Source organism: Poecilia reticulata, linkage group LG4 (assembly GCF_000633615.1).
Source record: "Poecilia reticulata strain Guanapo linkage group LG4, Guppy_female_1.0+MT, whole genome shotgun sequence".
NCBI lineage: Eukaryota > Metazoa > Chordata > Actinopteri > Cyprinodontiformes > Poeciliidae > Poecilia > Poecilia reticulata.
In genome coordinates, this window is record NC_024334.1 from 8,374,097 (window position 1) to 8,393,726 (window position 19,630).

The 19,630-nt window shown below is 39.7% G+C and overlaps 1 protein-coding gene across 2 annotated transcripts in view; it reads right to left on the minus strand.

Annotated features, from left to right (window-relative positions):
* Nucleotides 1-10,574: 10,574 nt before the first annotated feature.
* The window catches only part of kdm4b (lysine (K)-specific demethylase 4B), a 52,658-nt gene continuing 43,602 nt past the window's right edge, over nucleotides 10,575-19,630 (minus strand). For both annotated transcript variants that reach the window (XM_008406773.2, XM_008406772.2), the window contains exons 18-22: nucleotides 16,864-17,061; nucleotides 16,021-16,179; nucleotides 15,201-15,320; nucleotides 14,408-14,500; nucleotides 10,575-12,653 (exon numbers count right to left, since the gene is read on the minus strand). In XM_008406773.2, the coding sequence (XP_008404995.1) occupies nucleotides 12,162-12,653; nucleotides 14,408-14,500; nucleotides 15,201-15,320; nucleotides 16,021-16,179; nucleotides 16,864-17,061 (1,062 nt within the window). In that variant the 3' untranslated portion in view covers nucleotides 10,575-12,161. The remainder of the gene's footprint in view (nucleotides 12,654-14,407; nucleotides 14,501-15,200; nucleotides 15,321-16,020; nucleotides 16,180-16,863; nucleotides 17,062-19,630) is intronic.

Here is a 19,630-nt window from a genome sequence, read left to right on the forward strand (position 1 = left end):
AGGACCATTATCTGTTTAGAAATTAAAGTTATGTCTTTTGCAGACCCATCTCTTTGGAATAAGCCCTTTCTTCGCAGCCAGACAGCATCGCTCTGTTTTCACCGATGAGCTCTCTGCAGCAGACGGCGGGCTCTTATCCTGCTTTTCAGCTGGGAGGGACGACCAGCCAATTACATCTTCTTCCCCTCTTAAGTCCATTAATCACCTTATTACAAAGGCCTCTCTTCCCTTAAAGGAGAGTTTTGTCCTGCCATCACACTTTATCACATTAGTGCTTAATTAAGAATTATGTCCTAGCATCTTGGTTTTAATTATGTGAATGCCTGGCACCATTTGTAAAGTAACTGTTGGGTGATGCACAGCAGTAGCCACAGCAGCAGCCACTGCGGGAGAAGGCGTGGAGGGAAAACAGGCGGTGGCCTTTTAACTGAAGTAATGAATTTAGTTTTAATGATGAAGGAGTACAGGCCAGAGCCTCCGAGCGGCAGCGCCTTACTCCGAAGAGCAAAAGGAGATGTGAAGAATGTTTGTCACCTGGTGAGGCCAAAGTTGAATATGGATCAATGAGCAAGACTTGAATTCGCTGACATTAGCAGCTGTGATCCTATCAGGATGATGAAAGGGTTGTTGTGAGCAGGATGTTCATCACTGCCTCTTTTTCTTCACAAAGAAATTGGCTTTGAAGAGGGCGGATAAGAGCCGGTATTCAGAGGAGCTGATGACATTTCTGTATCTTCCCGAGGAGTCTTAGTTCTTTGGCTGCCGTTGAAAGGCGCTCCTCTTAAAGAGCACACTCAAAAATCAGCTGTTGGTCGACATGAGAGCGYCGATTTCATTCAACATGTGCAAAACTCTTGCACACCTACTGTTARCCCRCTTTAGTCCACTGATTCACRTGAAAATTGGAGTAACAAAYTGTAAATAGACCTCTTTCTTAATGTTGGTCCCTGCATCCAAAACAAATTATGRTGGAAAGGGAAAAAAGATTCAAGGAGCTAAAATTTAAAGCGAATTCAGCTCAAGTGGAAAATTAGCTACATTTTTCATATCGTTCAGTTTGTTTTTCCACATTTTATCAGCGCACAACAACAAACGTAAACCTATTTCATTGAAATTGAAGGTAACACTTTATTTGAAGGGGTGTGCATAAGACTGACATGACGCTGTCATAAACATGACTGTTGTCAGGAAGTGTCATTCAGTAAATAATGACGCTTTTAATACAAAGTTCTAACTGTTGATGTGGATAAAGTGTGATGTGGATATTTCTTCAACCCTTCCTTAATTTGACAACCCTTAAAAAAGCATTCCAGTGCAACCTTTCCCCTGGTTGCACTCGGAAAAGGTGCAACCAGTGCGTGAGCTATAACTCACCTTGGTGATTTATAGCTGTCCACCTTTATAGCTGTCCTACTTCTCCAACCAGTGGTACAGATGCTGTGCTGATCTGTGAAGAACTTTTGTGACCACTTCCCAATTATGGACTCCGTTGTGTAAAATCCAACAGAAACACATCGAGGTTTTTGATTGTAACGTGACAAAATGCTCAAGAATGCATTTGCATTGCAGGGAGCAATGTGGTGGCATGAGATTCTCATGTTACGACAACCTTCAGGAAAAAAACACAACAAAAATTACCACTGCTGCTAATATATTTTATTGCATTGACCATTATAGATGTAATGCTGTAACCCGTAATGTTAAAAAGCACCCATATTTTTTGCCAACTAATAAGAGGTGGGTAGCAACAGGTATGGGAGGGGCAAAAATAACCCTCATTAAACCCTCACACATTCTCCCGTCTCCCATTAAAAGGATTTTAAACCATAGGAACCGTATGAACGTAAGAAAGGACTTCCTCAGTAGAAGAAAAGACAAAAATATCTTCTAAGTTTGATCTGTAAAACCCCTGGCACTCAAGAGTGCGAAGTAAATTTACAGCAGGGATGAGGAAATGTTCTTGTTACTTTCAATTAACAAGAACAACTAATGGCTGCCATCTGAAGGAGGTGGAGTTCGAGGTGTTAGCTATGATGATCATCAGGGGGAGGTGGTAGATCTCCATACATGATGAGAGGACGAGCCTGTGCAACGAATAGCGATTTTCTGTGACGTCTTCCTTTTCAGGTTTCCACCACAACCGCACTGAACAGATCAGTGAACAGGACAAATGATTGTTTTTGGGTAAGCATCGGTGCTGAATGGATGAAAAGATTTCTCACACAACTGTCATATTTCCCTAATTATGCCACCGTGTCTGTACAACAGTCATTTCTCTTTCTTTTAAGCACCCAGAGACCATAATGCATGTTGACTGACAGCAGGTTCAGTCAAATAACAGCCTGTGCTGTAGAACAAATGGCCCCCGTTGCTTCATGCAGCTTATATTCGGCAGAAACGAGCAAAAGGCTGCAGGAGTTAGCGGAGCTCGATTTTGTTTTATGCTTTTCTTTTCCAAACAGTGGCGTTCGTGTCAGGAAATTCAAATTAATTCTGCACAAGGCTTTCTAGGATTTCTTTTATACCCAGCTCAGCAAGTGTTCCTTAAAATGTGTAAACAAACTTTGATGTGAAAAATCCCCAGAAATCAGCTCCTTTGAAATTTAATTTAATAAACCGCTGATAAATGACTGAATAAATGGTTTTAACTCTGGATTCTTTGAAAATAATATCCCTCTTTTACACTGGCAGCGCTTGTGAGCATGCTGATAACAATTTGAGCACAGAGCACTCTCATTCACACTCAGTAAATGCACGCAAACTCACAACTGTGATATGGAGTTGCACATTTCCCACACACATACACAGGAAGGGAGTCTCTCCTTTTACAGCCTGTGGTCACGCAGGCATTTGCTCCCCTGCAGAACTCACTTTACATTGTTTTCAGTGAAATTCCATTGAATTTGAAAACATTTTCTCACCCATTCCCAGGATGGTAGTGACAGGTCAGTTGAATGTCCTGATTTGACGGCCTCAGAGAAAGATCCCAAAACAAAACCATGAGGAACTAAAGGACATCGTGTCCACGGGTTTTGGACAAGATGAGCTGTAATTATGCTGAAGTTCCGTCATGAAAAAGCAGAATCCATATTTTTGTTGCATTACTTCATACAGTATAATTTGTAAATAACCATGAGACAGTTCCTTCTATCTGAATTCTGAAATGTTTGGCTAAAAATATGCAGATACGACAAACAAAGAGAGTTTGGAGCAAAGAGTTACAGGAAGATTATGTGAAAATCATCAACCTCTCTCCCAAATGAAATATATTTGTACTTTTTAAAGTTTCTGAGTGAATCTTTGAACCAGAACACTTTATGTGTAGATATCTCATCTGAATTAATGCTGATCTCAAAGTTTAGGCTTGACCCTTTGTAGCTGCTCCCCAGCACTTGAATTGATTTGCGCGGTCTGGACGAGTGATTTTCCAGGTTTGTTTATTTTCTTTGATATGGACCATCAGTCACCTTAGTCACCTTGATTACTTCAGTCACCGTGAAAACTAAACAGATATACAAATATTAGAATATAAACATAAACTTACAACACACAAACAAAATAAAACGTATCTCACTTTCACCGGGGCTTTTATAGGGCCTGCCCTCATTTAGCTACGGCAGCCCGTGAGGTACATAACACACACAAAAAAACACTTTACAAAGTGAAAATATAGTTAAAACAAAATACAAACCACCAGTGCTCATCAAAACAGGCAAATATTATTAAACAATCTGCAACATCCTTTAAATAATTTACAATAAATAGTCTAAAAATTTGAATAATTTAGGCAACTTAATTTAAATGATTCACTATCCATTACACCCTTGACCTTAAGTTTGTGCCCACGTCTTCGTTTCTGTTTGTTTGCTTTCACGTGGCGGTGTTACAGCGCCACATGGAGGCCTGGCGGAGCTGCAACAGCGTTCTTTTGCCTTCATTGCTTTGGCGTAGTAGATGAAGAGATTCTTAAAAACAACACTTTACTTGAAATGATTTTTGGCCCAGCACAAAAGTGACGAGTAAAATAATAATTTACGATGGATTCAAAGCTGTGATATTTTTTGTTTTCCTGTTCTTTGAGGATCAAAATTTGTATTTTACTAATAAATTTCCTGTTTTAATATCTTGGTTTGTTATAGACATCCATCCTCAAACTGATGTGTGTGCATCTGAAAACATTCTTCTTCTTGTAGTCTCAGTGTGCTGGGGTGATGTAGCACGTAAACATTGTCTAGAAAAGTTGAATCTAATTTAGAGCAGCCGCCACAGGTACAAATCAACTGCAACAAAGCTTTTGCTCCTCCAGCTTTTATACAGTCCTCCGCACTTCCCCTTTCTTTTCTTCCATCTTTACTGTCACACTGATGTCTAAACTTCAGGAAGCGCAGCTCCCAACCTGTAATTACCCTCAGCACTGCAATAATTTTCCGCGCAGCCTCCACGAATGCACAGAGATGCTCACATCTTAATCAACACCTTACGGTGCAGGTCGCAACAGGAAATAAAGCAGTCCTCAGACAGGTGAGAGAGGAACAGGAACATAAGGTGCAGGGACGCGTAGTTCAACCTGCAGGGTGCTTACATATAACACCCTGCTGCAGCTTTGACCTTAAGATGAGACCGTTTTATGTCTTCCAGAAAGAATCTCATTTTACTCTGCCTCTGCATGGACAAAATTTGCTAATGTAAAAATATAACTTTGGGGAGAGAAAAAAAGCACTACAACTGAATTTTGATTGTTGTTTCATGTATTTTTCAACCCGTTTCTCTCAGACCTGAAATTGGAAAATGATTGACAACATCATTAAGTTTTGTTGCTATAGAATATTTGATTTACATGATATGTGGCATTCAATGCAGAAATGGGGGGGGGGAGCTACATCAATCCTTCAAAGACTTTCTGACAGGTCTAATGTTAATTTAATTCAATAATATAGTTATCAACATTTTAAATGAAATGAATCATAATTGCTAATCAGGAGGCACATCTTTGCGAAATTTCATCCTTTCAGCATACACACGTTTCCTTCTTAAAAGTGATTTTTTTTTTTTTTTTGCTTGCTGATGATTAGTTTTTTATGAATGATTGAATGTATCTTTTCTCAAAAAAATGATGCTAAAACTTTGCATTAACTGGTCATTTTAATAATGTTGAGTTTAATCCCCCCCAAAGTTATAGTATTGGATGATTTTCAAACCATCCATCTTTTCTACTCGCTCATCTTTGCAGAGTTGTGGGGAGGCTGGTGCCCATCTGCAGTGGGATACACCCTGGACAGTTGGCCAGTCCATCATAGGACAATTTTTAAACCTTCCATCCATCCATTTTCTTTACACCCTTGTCCCTTAATGGGGTCGGGAGGGTTGCTGGTGCCTATCTACAGCTAACGTTCCGGGTGAGAGGCGGGGTTCACCCTGGACAGGTCACCAGTCTGTCACAGGGCAACACAGAGACACAGGACACACAACCATACACACACACACTCACCTAGGGGCAATTTGGGGAGGCCAATTAACCTGATAGTCATGTTTTTGGACTGTGAGAGGAAACCAGAGTACCCAGAGAAAACCCATGCATGCACAGGGAGAACATGCAAACTCCATGCAGAGGGACCCGGGCCAGGAATCGAACCCAGAAGCTTCTTGCTGCAAGGCAACGGCTCTATCAACTGTGCCACTGTGCAGCCCCCATTCTTAAACCTTTTTGCAAGTTAAAATCCAAAAGTGGTGCATGTATTTGTAGTCTGCACCCCTGAATCAGTACGTTGTTGAAGCCCCATATGCTTCAATCATCTTTGCACATCTAGAGACTCTTTGGTGGCCATCCTACTTTGCAGCATAGCTCAAGCTCAATCATATTTGATGTGCCGTGTTGGCAAACAATGACTTTTAAATTTTACTGCAGATTCTCAGTTAGATTTAGGTATAAAATTTAAGTGGATTACTCCAACACATAGATATGATTTGATCTAAAACATTTTAGTGTATCTCTGGCTGTTTCTTGTGTCTGTTATGCTGCTGGAAAGTGAAACATCACATCAATCTGAATTTTCTTTATTTTTATAGCTTTTAACAGGTTTTCTTCTAAGACTGCTCGGTATTTATCCTTTACATCTTCCTACCGAGTTTACCCAGGTCCCTGTCACTAAGAAAAGCAGGGCACAACATTTCTATTTTTGGGTTGTGTATTTTTATTTTTAAGGTTTTATTGGCTATAGTGGCCTTTATTTGGTAGTTAATTGACAGCAAAGTTGGTAATGAGAGATGGGGAAAGACATGCAGCAAAGGTTGCCAGGCTGGGAATCAAACCTGCGACAGCCACATTGAGGACTAAGGTCTCCATACAGGGGTTGTGCTTAACCCCTGCACCACCACAACACACACAGGTTGTGTATTTGACGATGCTCTGTGAAATGTTCTGAGCTTGGGATGCTGCTTTATAGAGCCCTATAGAGATACAGCTGCTGGAGTGTACCTCCAGCAGCTTTGCTCTTTTAAAAGTAAAGGTAATTTTATTAATGTAGCACATTTTCAGCAACAAGACAATACAAAGTGCTTTTAGACAGATATTTTTGGCCTTTCTTCTTCCAAGTTAGGATGTGGCTTTGCAACTTAACTCCAATTTAAGCTCCCCCACAACTTTACTGCTGACCTTTCATGAGCTGTATTTCACGGCTGTGTTAAGATTAAAGTGTGATCTTTGCTTGATTCAAAATGCACACCACACAAAACGTATCACCAAAACATTTTAAAAAGCATTCTTTTTCCTAAGACTGTACAGTTATGTGGTACTTTGTGGTCCAAATAAAATACATACGTTTTGTGGTTGTATTATGGCAAAATGTGGGAAAAGTTTAATGTATATGAGTAAGGTTGTAAACCAAGAGGCTTCGTCTCTGAAACAAATCTAAAAGGGATGATTGTGCGCTTACAAAAATTACCTTTGTGTGCATTTGAAAAACAAACGTATTTAGATGCAGCTGACGAATCAACACGGAGTAAAGACCGTGACTTGACTGCATAGTAAAATGATGAGCAAGCTCTCCAGTTAAGGGCTCTGTGCAAAAGTAAATACCAGAAGCAGCTCTGCTGTGGTCAAAGTCTCTATACATACAAATGTAATTAAAAACCTTCTTGCAGAGGAATGAGTTAAAGGCTCCCTTTGGTTCCAAATACCTTAGCATTGCAACTGGCAAGGCTTTCAACTGGCTTCTAATAAGCCCACTAAAAGGACCTTTAATATGTTTTCTCCCATAAATGATCAAAACTCCCTTTTAGGCAACCCCAGTAATGATTTTTATCAAGGAGTCGACAAGAAAAGGTTCATAACGGGTGGAAGAGAAAAAAAAAAATTAAAAAAAATTAAAAAAAAGAACCCGCCTGCGCCGATGGTACTCGGATGGGCTAAAGGCTAATTGTGTCTGAAATGAGATTTTAAGTGTTTGAATTAACAGAGGCTAGAGCACGCAGACAGGGGAAGGAAAATGGGGGGTATAGGAGCAGGTCACAAGCTGATCAGCATGTCAGCTCTCACAGAGCCTGTCTCTGTTTATGCAGCTCTGAAAGCCATGCAGGACGCTGTCTGGTGATTAATTAGAGTTGACTCAGAGGTGCAAACCAAACCATAAGCTGGTGTGTGCTCGTTATTTTTTTATTTTTTGAGACATTTGAACACCCTCCTCTGCAGTGACTTGGAACAGAGCAACAAATCCCCCACCCCTGCATTTGCAAATAAGACCAACAAATGAGAAAGTGTAACACCTGTCTTATGAATGGATGGCTTTCCCCAAGTTCGGCTGCAGAAAGGAGGATTAATTTGAGCATTTAAATGATAAAGAGAGGGACAAGAGACAGGATCAAGATGTGAGGAACAGTGTTTATTGCTCCAGTAAAGGAGTAAATATGATGTAGCATCTCCAGCTGTGCACTCAGCTCTGTCAGTACGTGTGGTCGGCATGCAAATACACGGTGATGGATGTATGTGGTCGAGTCTAAAGGGAGCGAGCCACTGAGGGGAGAAAAAGACGAGGCTGTGGTCGCTCAAAGACTAATGGGCCGATTAAGAGCTTCAAGGGGGTGGCCATTTATTTGTTGTGTGTGACTGGATGAAGATTCACTTCATTAATATGGGCTGGCGCTTACCACCATTGTATGTGTGTGTGTGTGTGTGTGTGTGTGTGTGTGTGTGTGTGTGCGCGCGTGTGTGTGTGCGTGTGGGAGTGTGTGTGTGTGTGTGTGCGTGTGTGTGTGTGTGTGTGTGTGTGTGTGTGTGCGCGCCTCTCTAGCAACCCTGGATCTCTCTCTCTTTAGGTAATTATGTTTGGGAACATATTATTTAAACATTTATTTTTCCTTCTGGAACAAAAGTAAATCTTCTGCATTCAAGAAATGGGAGGATTTATTAAAACGTTCTGTCTGTACCAGCATTGGCTTTTGATAAGCTGTATGGGCAGCTACCCAGGAGGGCAGTAAAAAGGAGCGTGTGCAATCCCCAGATATAAAAAATAAATAAATAAATTTGAAAAAAAAAAGTATAACTAGTTTGTCTGTCAGTTCTCTGGACAAGTTTTCTATTGCTTTTATGCATTTGCTGTCAGTGGGAAGCTGGAACCCCCCCTGGCTGAGTTGACATTGCGCAGGCTGTCCAAGCTCAAAAACTCTCCAATGTGACTAAATTAAAACTACTCTGCAAAGGAGAGTGAACCCAGATTTCCTCCATGTAAAAGATTGCCAGCTATCATTAAAAAAAAATAAATGATGACAGTTCCTGGTTCAACCAGTTATTAGGTTTAGAGGGCAACTTCTTTTTGATGTGGACTGTGGATTGCTTTTTTTCTTCTCGTAAATTAAATCACCATTTAACAACGTCATGTTGTATTTATTAAGGTGATCGCTGTCAGATATGAAAATGAGCTTTGCTGGCCTTTCATTTTGAGGAACAGAAATGATCTAAAACAGAGGAACAAATGAACCGTTTAGACAAAGACATCAGGGAAATATTCTGTTTATTTACTTAGGCTTTCTACAGCTTGTTTCGTCAAACAGCTTGTGATCCAGCGCCCCCCACCCCCCATTGCCTCTGAGGATTGTTGTAGATTCACGGCACCCACAGTCGTGTCTCTGCTAAGACTTTGATATTTGGTGGAGTTCATACAGAAGAGCAGCGACTAATAATTCAGTCTTATCCGCCATTTTAACGAAAGACAGTGCTGACAGATTGAGCTCGACTGAGTCATTATGGTCTGATACAGCTTCGGTGATGTGATTTACGAGGCAGAAATGTAATAAAAGCTTAAGGCTATAATGGAGCCTGTCATATCAACCAGCTTGTCAACATAATTGCCACTTTCATCTGCAATTAGATTCAATTGCATTCAGTGATTTCCATTTCCACGGGAGCTATTCAGCTGTGAGATAGTCAACCATTAGGTTGGAGATTTAAATGTCATCCTGAAGGACGTTTTGATGGTCACTCTGACACTTGTGGCCACCTACCTTGAACTTCCAGGGATGTGTTGTTTCTTCAGTAGCAGCAACACATTCTGTTTGCAAAAACCCTTCTGGCTAAAAAAGAAAACATGAAATAGTTTCCCTCTCCTTTGTTCAAATGAACCACAGATGGGCCAGCATAAACTTTTATCCTTTAAAGTCCTTTTCAGCTTGTTTCTGCTCAGTTGTTCCCCAGCTCAACTGAATAAAGAAATCAAACTCTTGAGTTGTTAAAGTAATTGCCAAGCTGGCACGTCCCAAGCTCCTCAGCAAAGAGACCAGGGACACTTCAGAATGTTAATGGTCGCCCTTTTCCAACTAGGGCAGAGCAGGCCTGGCATATGCTCAGCTAGTCGTCTTTGTGTGCATGGAGCAGAGAGAGAAAGAGAGCTAACATCTCTGCAATTTGTCTACAAGACAAAGAGGTCTTGTTTATTTAGTGACCTTCCCTTTAACTTCCGCCCACTTCTCAATAGCTCCTTAAAATTTCAGAGGTGCAAAGAATGAGAGAACTTTGGTCATGCGTGAGGACATGAGGGAAAACACTCATGGGTAAAAATCAGGCTGTGATGCATTTTTATTCTTGTAGATTGATGCCATCAGCGAGAATAACCCTGAGTTTTACTCCGAGAAAATGCTGTGATGTAAAAAAAATATAAATAATGTTTTTAGTTCTGCAACAAGCAAGAAAATTTATCAAAGTGATTCATTTTCAGGCCCAATGGAAACTGAAATTTTAATTAGCATTGTCCAGCAGACTAATTAAATAACTGTTAAAGAAAAACATATGGGTTCTTTAAAATTATTATTTTAAGGTCGGTGCTGGAGCTAAGCTAATAGATTTAAGTGACAGTTGCCAAATTTAGAAGTTTATGAGATATTTATTTTACTAACATGTAAGTTGCATATATGATCATGACTTTAGTTTCCAGAAAAAAACCCAAAAATAACTTAATTACATTTACAGCGACAAGCTTTAATTATTACAACTAATAAATATCAGGTGTTAGTACCTGTGCATTCCTATTATTTGACCAAGAAAGAATGAAAAAAAAGCTCATTGAATCACACAAAACACAAAGGAGTTGGCCAAAAGTAGCCCACTTTAATCCCCATGAGTTAATTTTTGTTTGAATGGATCTCAGTTGAAACGCACCTTTGCTCAAATGTTTTAGCTGCGACAGGATATAGGGAGAAATAATATGACATTTACAAATGTGAATCACAACACAAGGCCTGCGGTATGTACACTGGGTCGGTGTTACAAGAAATCAGTACATCAGTAGTTTGTGCATTCCTGTAGCACAGAATGAAACAATGCAGGAAAAACAGGAAACGGGATTTGTGGTTAGAAGTACAAATTGAGTAATGGGCTTGTAGAACCTAACCAAAAATCAAGGTATTAATATTCATGATGGGCCGAGTTTGTGAATTCACTTCAGAAAATTGACATAGAAAGAGTAGAATAATAGAAAAACAGACATACAACAAATTACAATATAGTTTTTTTTTACTTACAATTGAAACTCAAATACGGTGCAATATATGTAATTTTTTTTTGTTTTTTTTTTTTGGTTCCTACAGATGTTTCCAATTGCTGAACTTCCTATGTCTTCTCAGGTTTAAGTGCAATTAGGAGCTTGGTGATATTAAACCACAACACTGACAAACAGCAGAGCACCAGGGACTAAATTGAAAATATCAGGAACGGTAATTCTTCTGCCGATTGTGAACGTGGGAAATTTCTGAGTCGTCATACTCGGCCTCTGCTTGTAGGAACCCTGAGATCGTGTTGATGTGAGGAAAAAAAAAAAAAAGAAAAAGAAAAAAGAAACGGGAAGCCACCACGTGATGTTAACACAAAATGTCCTCTGATAACTACATCATCACTAAACTTCAATGCATCCTCCAGACAAATCTACTAGTGTTTGCATTCAACATGTTTGCTCTATTACAAATAATCCTTTCAATATTTAACAAAGACATTTAAATACTGAATTCCCGCTACAATACATTTCTCTTTTATCCCCCCACCCACCCCCAGTTTATGTCTGGAAATATGACAAGAACACGCCTCAACTAAAAGGAGAGCCTGCAGATGGATGACGCGGGTCCACCTGATGGTATCCAGGCTACCACTAGCTGGATTGAAAAACGGATGTTGCTGGTCACTTGAGTAAGAAGAGCTTATGTCCACCAGGCCTCACTGCTGAGAGGCTGCCATAATGCTTTAGTTTCTGTGGGAAGAACATGGGAGTGTGGCATAATTGAACAGATGCAACAAAGTACAGAACAGACGCCAACCTGGAGAATTATTTATATCAACACAAAGGAAAGAAAAGCACAGCAGCTGCCAAAAAAAGTCTAAAAAATTAAAATAAAATAAAAATCTTATAACATTGAAAAAAAAAAAAAAAGGAAAAAAAAATATTGCCGCTACGGTGCTGCCCCAGAGCAAGTCGAAGCACCACTGCAGACATATTAACTCAGAAATATAAAAAAAGGACCATGCATTAAAAGAGTGCTTCCGATTTCCTGTTTCCTCCTCCTCCTCCTCCTCTCACCTAGGAAACATGTGTCCATCGAAACAGCACTCAGAGTTCCCCTCCGTTAGCTTACTTCCTGTTGGCTCAGCCACTGTCAGCTGACTAATAACATGGTGGAGGTGATTTCTAATACACTGGGCCTGGGCCTTCGTCCTGAGGAAAACGTGAGTGGAGGAGTGTCTCCATGTAGGAAACGTAGCCGCTGCTTGGTGTGTAGCTGTCGGCCATGTGCTGTGGTAGTGGCGGTGGGGGTGGGGGTGAGGAGGACGGAGCAGACAGGAAGGGGTCAGAGTTCAAAGTGGCCTGAAAAGGGGTGGGCTGCTGTGTCAGCGGAGGGTTGGAGACTGGAGGGGGCTCAGCGAGGTTGTCGCTTGTGTCCATTGGGGTCTCTGCGTCCGTCTGAACGCTGCTGACGCGAGTGGGGGCTTCCTGATTGGTAGTAGGAGTCATGGAGGGAGGCTTCACAGTTGGTTGAGTGGTAATACTGTGATTCTGCTTTGCTGGTGCTGGAAGTGGAGCCGGGGTGTTAGGCCCAGCTGAGCTGGAGGGCAGCCGGCGGCGCTTCGCTGCTTGAGCTTCATCGGCTGGGCGAACTTCCTCCTGTGGGGTAGGTAAAGCCTGGAAGCAGACAGGAAAACACACAGAAAACTTCATCAAGTTGAAATATGTCATCTTTACCACATTTTTTATATCTCTGCGCTTCCATTCACGTGTGCTCGATCCCAGGAAGTTTTTCCACAAACAAAAGGTGAATTTCCACAGCAGGAACCTTTTGTTCAGGAACCAGAGTAGCATTTAATCTCAACTGGAGTCTTTCCTCTTGCCTCACAAGCAATAAAACACTGAAATCCCTTTAATTTAGTTGCAATCACCAGTGACAGAATCATCACTGATAGTTTTATGTATGAACATTTTTGCCTTTTGTCAACTTGGTGGCTGAAAGGTCAAAGCTGCTGAAGTGGGAGGAGTTACTGCTGATGCAATTGTTTTAGGACTCCGCACTGACCTGAAATGCTAAGTGGTTTAGACCAGATAAAAGAAGAAACTAAAAGTACCAAACAGAATCAATGACACAGACCTAATGAGCTAATCAAAGAGCAACATGAAAAAAAGCAGAGAAAATGTGTAGTAAAGATGGGACCGAGGAAATGTAATTGTTACTGATGATGATGATGATTCAGAGAATGAATGTGATGAAGAGGTGGAAACAACCAGTGGTGGTTGATAAAAATATTAAAGGAGCAGAGACTACATTTTTTAGAGCATTTACAAAACAAAGAATATTGAACTAAAATAAATTTTAAAAATGTCTACTAAAAAACCCCAGCATAATGTAGAATCATTTTAAAGTCTAACTGTGGAACAAAACTACAGAAAGTTAAAATTCCATAAAATAAAATAACTGCTAAAGTTCAGTGGCCCAAAAGACACCTGAAGTTTGAATTTAAAAACATTAATAGTGTACAGAGCCCTGAGGTCTTCAAGAAGGCCGCTCTACAGGCCGTAAGAATAAAATTATATCTCACTGTGCATTTTATTGCTTGTGCACACAGCAAGGAATTTGATATGAGTTTCACATCCTCGGCTTTCACATCCATTTAGATTTAAACGCCTGACGCTGACGACGTGACGTACTTTGCACATAATCAGAAGACTGTTTTCTGGAAATCTGAGCAGTCTGTGTGGTTTTGCACAACAAAAGCAGCCGTGTTGAATATGCAGAGCTATGACTGTTTTTGACTTTAAAAGCAGTCATTTAAAAAGAACCTCACTGTGATTTCTGTTAACGCTGATTATCGCCAGCATTTTATGAACACTTTTATGTCGAAGATAAAAAGCCTCTACTGGAAAAACAAAGCATTCATTTACCAAACAAATGTTAGCATCAGATTATTTTCCAGTGTTTATGCTGAAATGCTAAAACCAACGTTGAGTTATGATCAGGGCTGTTTAATGCTGTTTGCTATCATTTCTCTGATGGGGAGCTATAAAATAAAGTAGTATTTGCAATGGAAATACTGCTTGACACTTCCCTTTTAATTCGCAAACAGGAAAATCTGAGTTTAAGACTCATATGAGTGAGTGTAGTGCAGCCTGCGACATCACCTAGTCATCTGTGAAAGACAGTAAAGCAGGTTTGTTTTGTTTTCTGGCCATCACAAGCTTGGTTAAGTAAAAAAAATAGACATTATAAGTGAGGTATGAGAACCACAGGACATTTGAACTCCAACATGGTAATGACTTCTTATGCACAAGGGAGCCACACATGAATGCATTCCCTGTTTGGTGTCTCATTTGCTCTAAATGGACTTTAATTAGACAAAAGTGGAGTTTGAAGGCAGCAGAAAGTAAAGTTTGAGTAAAATACTCACCAGTCGAGCCCTAACTCTTTTAGGTAATTCATGATCCAGCTGGAAGATCTCTGACTGTTTGAGCATCAGCTGACTTTGATCCTGAAACTCCACCTAAATGAAAGTATTAAACAATGAATTAGTTGGAAATCTCAATCGTTTGTCCTTTTGTAAAACAGAAAATATCTGGCACCACTTTGAAGTTGGGAAAGCTGGTAATCATGAGAGGCTAAACTGGAACGAAACTGCCTTCATTGCACAACAAAGGGGAACACAGTGGGGAATAAATGACAGAGAGAACATCAGATTGGTTCTGAGTAAAAATTCAAAGGTAAGCCACGGACCCCAACCTGGGCCCGTTCTCAGTCAGAGCCACAACAATGGAACCATCAACCAACATGCGCTGCTGTCAAATTATCCTTGACCATGACATTGAACCAAAGCTGCTCACTGACTGGATCAGAGCCTCACTTAAGCTCCTTAAATATAAATATAGATGTTAACAATATTCTGCAGTAGAGGAAAAAGGTCAGGGTTGTGACTCTGGCTGCTTGAACAGCTGGAGGCTTGTTTTTCTTTCTTTCTTTCTTTTTTGTTTTGTTTTAGTTCAGCGCAAAAGCAGGTCAAAAATACTAAATAAAAAATGTAATGATACAAGAATGACTCTTGTGGAGGTAATTTGGAAAACTGCAACAGCAATACATAACAGTAATAAAACACATTTTAGCCAGTCACCTACAAAACTTTTTGTCTCACTTAAACCAGCTAACTGCGATTTGTCTGTGCCTGAACAGACGAGTCAGGTTAACCTCACCTGGTAGAGCTTGTGGACATGCTCTCTGACAAAGGAAGCATTCAGGTTTTCACCATCCGGTGTACAGACCTCAATCAGCTCCCCCGTGTCAGGAGCACCGTTACGCAGACAGTCGTGACTCTAGAAGAGGAAGGACAAAGATGAGAGAACTGGAGGACAAATATAGGAGAAAAGCGTTGAATTATAGAATTCTGCACGATTTCGTTCATAGTTCTAGTTTTACGTCTCAAGGGTTGTCTTCATTTCCAGCTACTTACAGCTTAGTAAAAAGTTTAAACTTCTGAAATTCAAGGGTAGTATTTAGCATTTTAAATTAGATTACTTGTATAGCTACGTTATGATTCAACCTCCCTAGAAGCAAGTTTTAATAATTTAATTTTACTAAAGTACTGTTTCTTGCCATCTTTAAACAGCAAATATTTAAGGCAATCTATAGTTATAAAGCGGAATACATTTTCCATACCTTCCGTCATGGCTCAGTTGCTCAGAAAATATCTGTACGCTTTAAAATAAAAATACCATACCGACTACAATCATACGAGTAGCTGCTTGGATTAATGGAGGAGGGCTCCTCCAAAGTTTTTATATAAATATTCCAGACAGAGAACTTTCCTTAGTACTCAGTCTACCTTCCATTGCCTATACCAAGTGGTTTCCACAGCTAAGAACATAAAGAGAAAAAAAAAGAGATTGGGAATAAAAGTCTGCAAATACAAATATTTTTCCACATCCTTTATTCTCCATTTCTCTTTTTCAGACCCAGTAAATATTGAGATCAAATTCCAGACTGCATAACAACGCTGTTGGTGAAAACACTCACCACTATATTCTCTGGGTGCACGTTGTCACAGTATGATCCTTCTTCAAAGTTGACCTCGTAGAACGTCTGCGTTGCGATGCCAATGATGGTGCAGTGGTAGTACCAGGTGTCGGATTTACGCCCAATCACCTTGAGGCCCAGGTCTAGACCTGCCCGAGGCTTCAGACAAAAACAAGACAAGAGTCAGGACTGGGACTCGGCAAGAGCAATGTCTGGGTTATTCTATAATTACTAATCATGTTCTGTCACTGGCATATGAAACCAAATATCAGTATCCTCAAATAGAATGCACGTATTTCATAAAATTATTTTTTTTAAATACGTTTGAGATGGGTTTATCCTATTCTGGGGTTATGCTTATTACAACTTTCTTATGCTTATTTCTCTGTTTATAACAACTTTAAGGTGTTTCAGTTGTATACCTTCCTGGACTAGCTACTTTCTTTGCTGGTCCATAAAATGGTTTTAGTTTCTTCTAAAATATTTGCCATATTTAGCACAGTATATTGGATGAGTGTGACCAAGCCTGATTTTTTGTGAAAATGTGGCTGTATGTTTGTGGCACGATTTACTACAAAATAAAAATAAAAGCAAAAAAATTAAGGCTAATGAAAGAAAAACATTGTATTGTACTTAACATTCTTCTGGAGCATAAGAAATAAACTTGCCATGGTAAATATCATCCTAAAGAAATTGAGGGCCAGATTTGTACCATTATTGAACTGCAGTCAGAGGCCACACAAGATAATAACAAGGGCCATAAATGGCCCCCGGGTCACACTTTGAATATCCCTGATTTACACCAACGTAGCAGGAAAAAGTGAAAAATGCCAACACACTCACCTTATTCACCATCTGGATGCCCTTTTTATGTTTTTGGCAGGTGACTGACACCACGTAGGGCCAGTCTGCAGGCTTCATCACCACTCCGGCAATCTGGGCGCATGTGACATGGAAAGAGGTGGCGCAGTTCTCATGTGTGCACTGGATGCAGGCGCCGCGGTTCGGACTGGGGTTGGTTGTGTGGCAGAACACACATTTCTGCAAAGACAAAAAGCACACACTGAAACGTCAGCTCATCTTTAAGCATACTCTCTTCAATGTTGAAAACTCAAATTCTACCACCCATATTGAGAGATTTTCCTCTTTCCTATCACTTTCTCTTACTACTCTCTATTTATACTTTATTTGCAGCTATAGGAATATTCTGTATTTAAGACTAAACTCTTGTTTGTTACTTTAAAACCTGACAAATATTTAATATGTTAGGATTTAAGTTTTGTGTGATTGAAAAACCACTATTCCCCCTATCCAACATGATTCCTTCTATCACTCACAATGAAATATGTATTTAGGATTAGAAGAAATGACTGGACATTCTGGCAAGAGACTACAAAGCAGCAGGATGACCAGGAGATGAGGCAGACACTTGAAGCTCTCTTGCCAAATTTCCACTTCCGTGTGCACTGCATAAAAAAACCTCTTGGACCAGAGTAATCTGCAGCACTACAATTACAAGCAAGTTAAATTATGAGCAAAAGACTGAAGGCCTTTTGAATTAATATCTCTGGTGACCTAAATAACATCACTTCAACTCATAAATCAAACTTTGCTCAAACAGAAGAAGCATCACATCATCTGTTTAGACATATGTTAAACACCAACACTAACTTGGATCAGTTGAAAACATCTACAATCAGAAACATTCTGTCTTTTAAATTCCCTTTTCTGGCCCCGTTTTATACAGCCCCTCCTTTAAAAATAAATTAAAACTAAAATGACCAAGCAGCTGGAGAACACAACCAATCAATGAAAGAATACATTTCTTTTATCATCATGTCAATATTTCATTTTTGCTCCTGTGCAGGCCAGTTTTCCTCCTATGATTGCTACCAGCTAGCAGTTTTCCACTGATGAAACATCGTGAAGATGGTAATATAAAAGCAAACAGCAAAACTCAGCAGCAACATTAATTGTGTTGCAGCTCGCTGCTGAATGTTCATATTAAGTCAGCAAATAAGACAGTTCGCTATACATCTCTTTAAAAGTAAACTGCTGACTTTGGCTGCAAACAAGGCTATGCAATACCTATATAAAAATACATTTAAAGTGTGCGTTATGTTGACTGTGCGATTTTTGTGTCTTAAGATTTTTGTAAATCATGTCTCGAGAAATATTTCCTCATGGGAAGCATGCCAACTACTTTGCCAACTGGACTACCAGGATCTGATAGCAACACTACTAACAACTTTGTCAAGATGTGATGTAATTGGTGTATATAAACTATAAAGATATATAATTTTTTTTCCCCCATCATAGCTTTGTTGGGAAAGATAGGCCATGATTACTGCAAAAAAGACCCTTCGCTCCACTGAAATCCGAACAATTAATTATTATTTGGCAAAGGCATACGCTTATTTACCTGAGACCTTCAGCAATCACAAAGGCTTCCAGCGTTAAGACTTTATGTCACGCATCAATGCTGGTTAAGGCGCAGAACTTTATTACAGTTTTCATCCTAACCATTTCGAACGGATCTTTTTACAATGAAAATATATTTGTGCATCAGCTTGAAGGACCTTCTGACATTTGTCTTTGTCAGAATGAATAACAAATCAATATTCACATCAGTTTTGCCTTTACTAATATAGATTTTCCATTTTCATCTTCAAAATCTCTACATAATCTCTGCAAACTTAATTAGTATTGTAAAAGTAAAAGTGAACATAAATCCATCTTCCTGATGATATAAACAGCTTATGCAAATTCTTGCATGATCTAAACTTGCATGTTGATCTAGCTAGTTTTTACAAGCATGCCACTGCTAAATTGAAAATCATTTTAGTTTGAACTAATTAAATGAATTGTTAATATAAAGACAAGTTTATGTTAATTATTTTCATAGTTCTGAATTTTGCAGCTGAAGCAAAATTATGATTTGCTGATTATGATTTACAACTTCTTAACTATAAATACACTACTGTAGAATGTGAAAAATATAATCAAATTTCGGCCAAAAATTACATCTTTTTTAGGATTTTTACCATCCAACAATGGCCTATAAAATCCAACATAATGACAAGTTTCCTGGGAGGCAAATGTTTAAGGGTAGAAGGGTGGCACGGTTACTGGAGAACACAGCGCGATATAAACTGGTTCCATGGGTGCGTGCTCACATTTGATCAGACCAGTCATCCGAATCATTAGAGCGCACAGCATCTTCTCAAAGCTTTTTAAGTAGAGAAGGAAGAAACCTTCTCTGACAGCGCACCGATGCAAATGTCACCCAGCTTGTCTTTGATAGATTATTCARAGAGAAGAGGAGGCTGAGAGGTGACATTATTTGTGCGTTTGTGATAATGTAGCAGCAAGCGCTCCGATCACTCGCCACAGAGCAGAGACTGCAAAAGAGGGACTGTAATAAAACAAAAGCAGCGAAAGGAAAGAACGAAATAGGTTGTGTTTAAAGATGYGGAAGCAATGGGGAAATTGCCTTCAACCCACGGGATCGATGCAGTTCATTTGGCGCAGTGAGAAATGACAGCCGATTATTCAGCCATTCCCCTCAGCATGTCTGTTTTACCCCACTTCTCAAAAAAAAAAAAAAAAA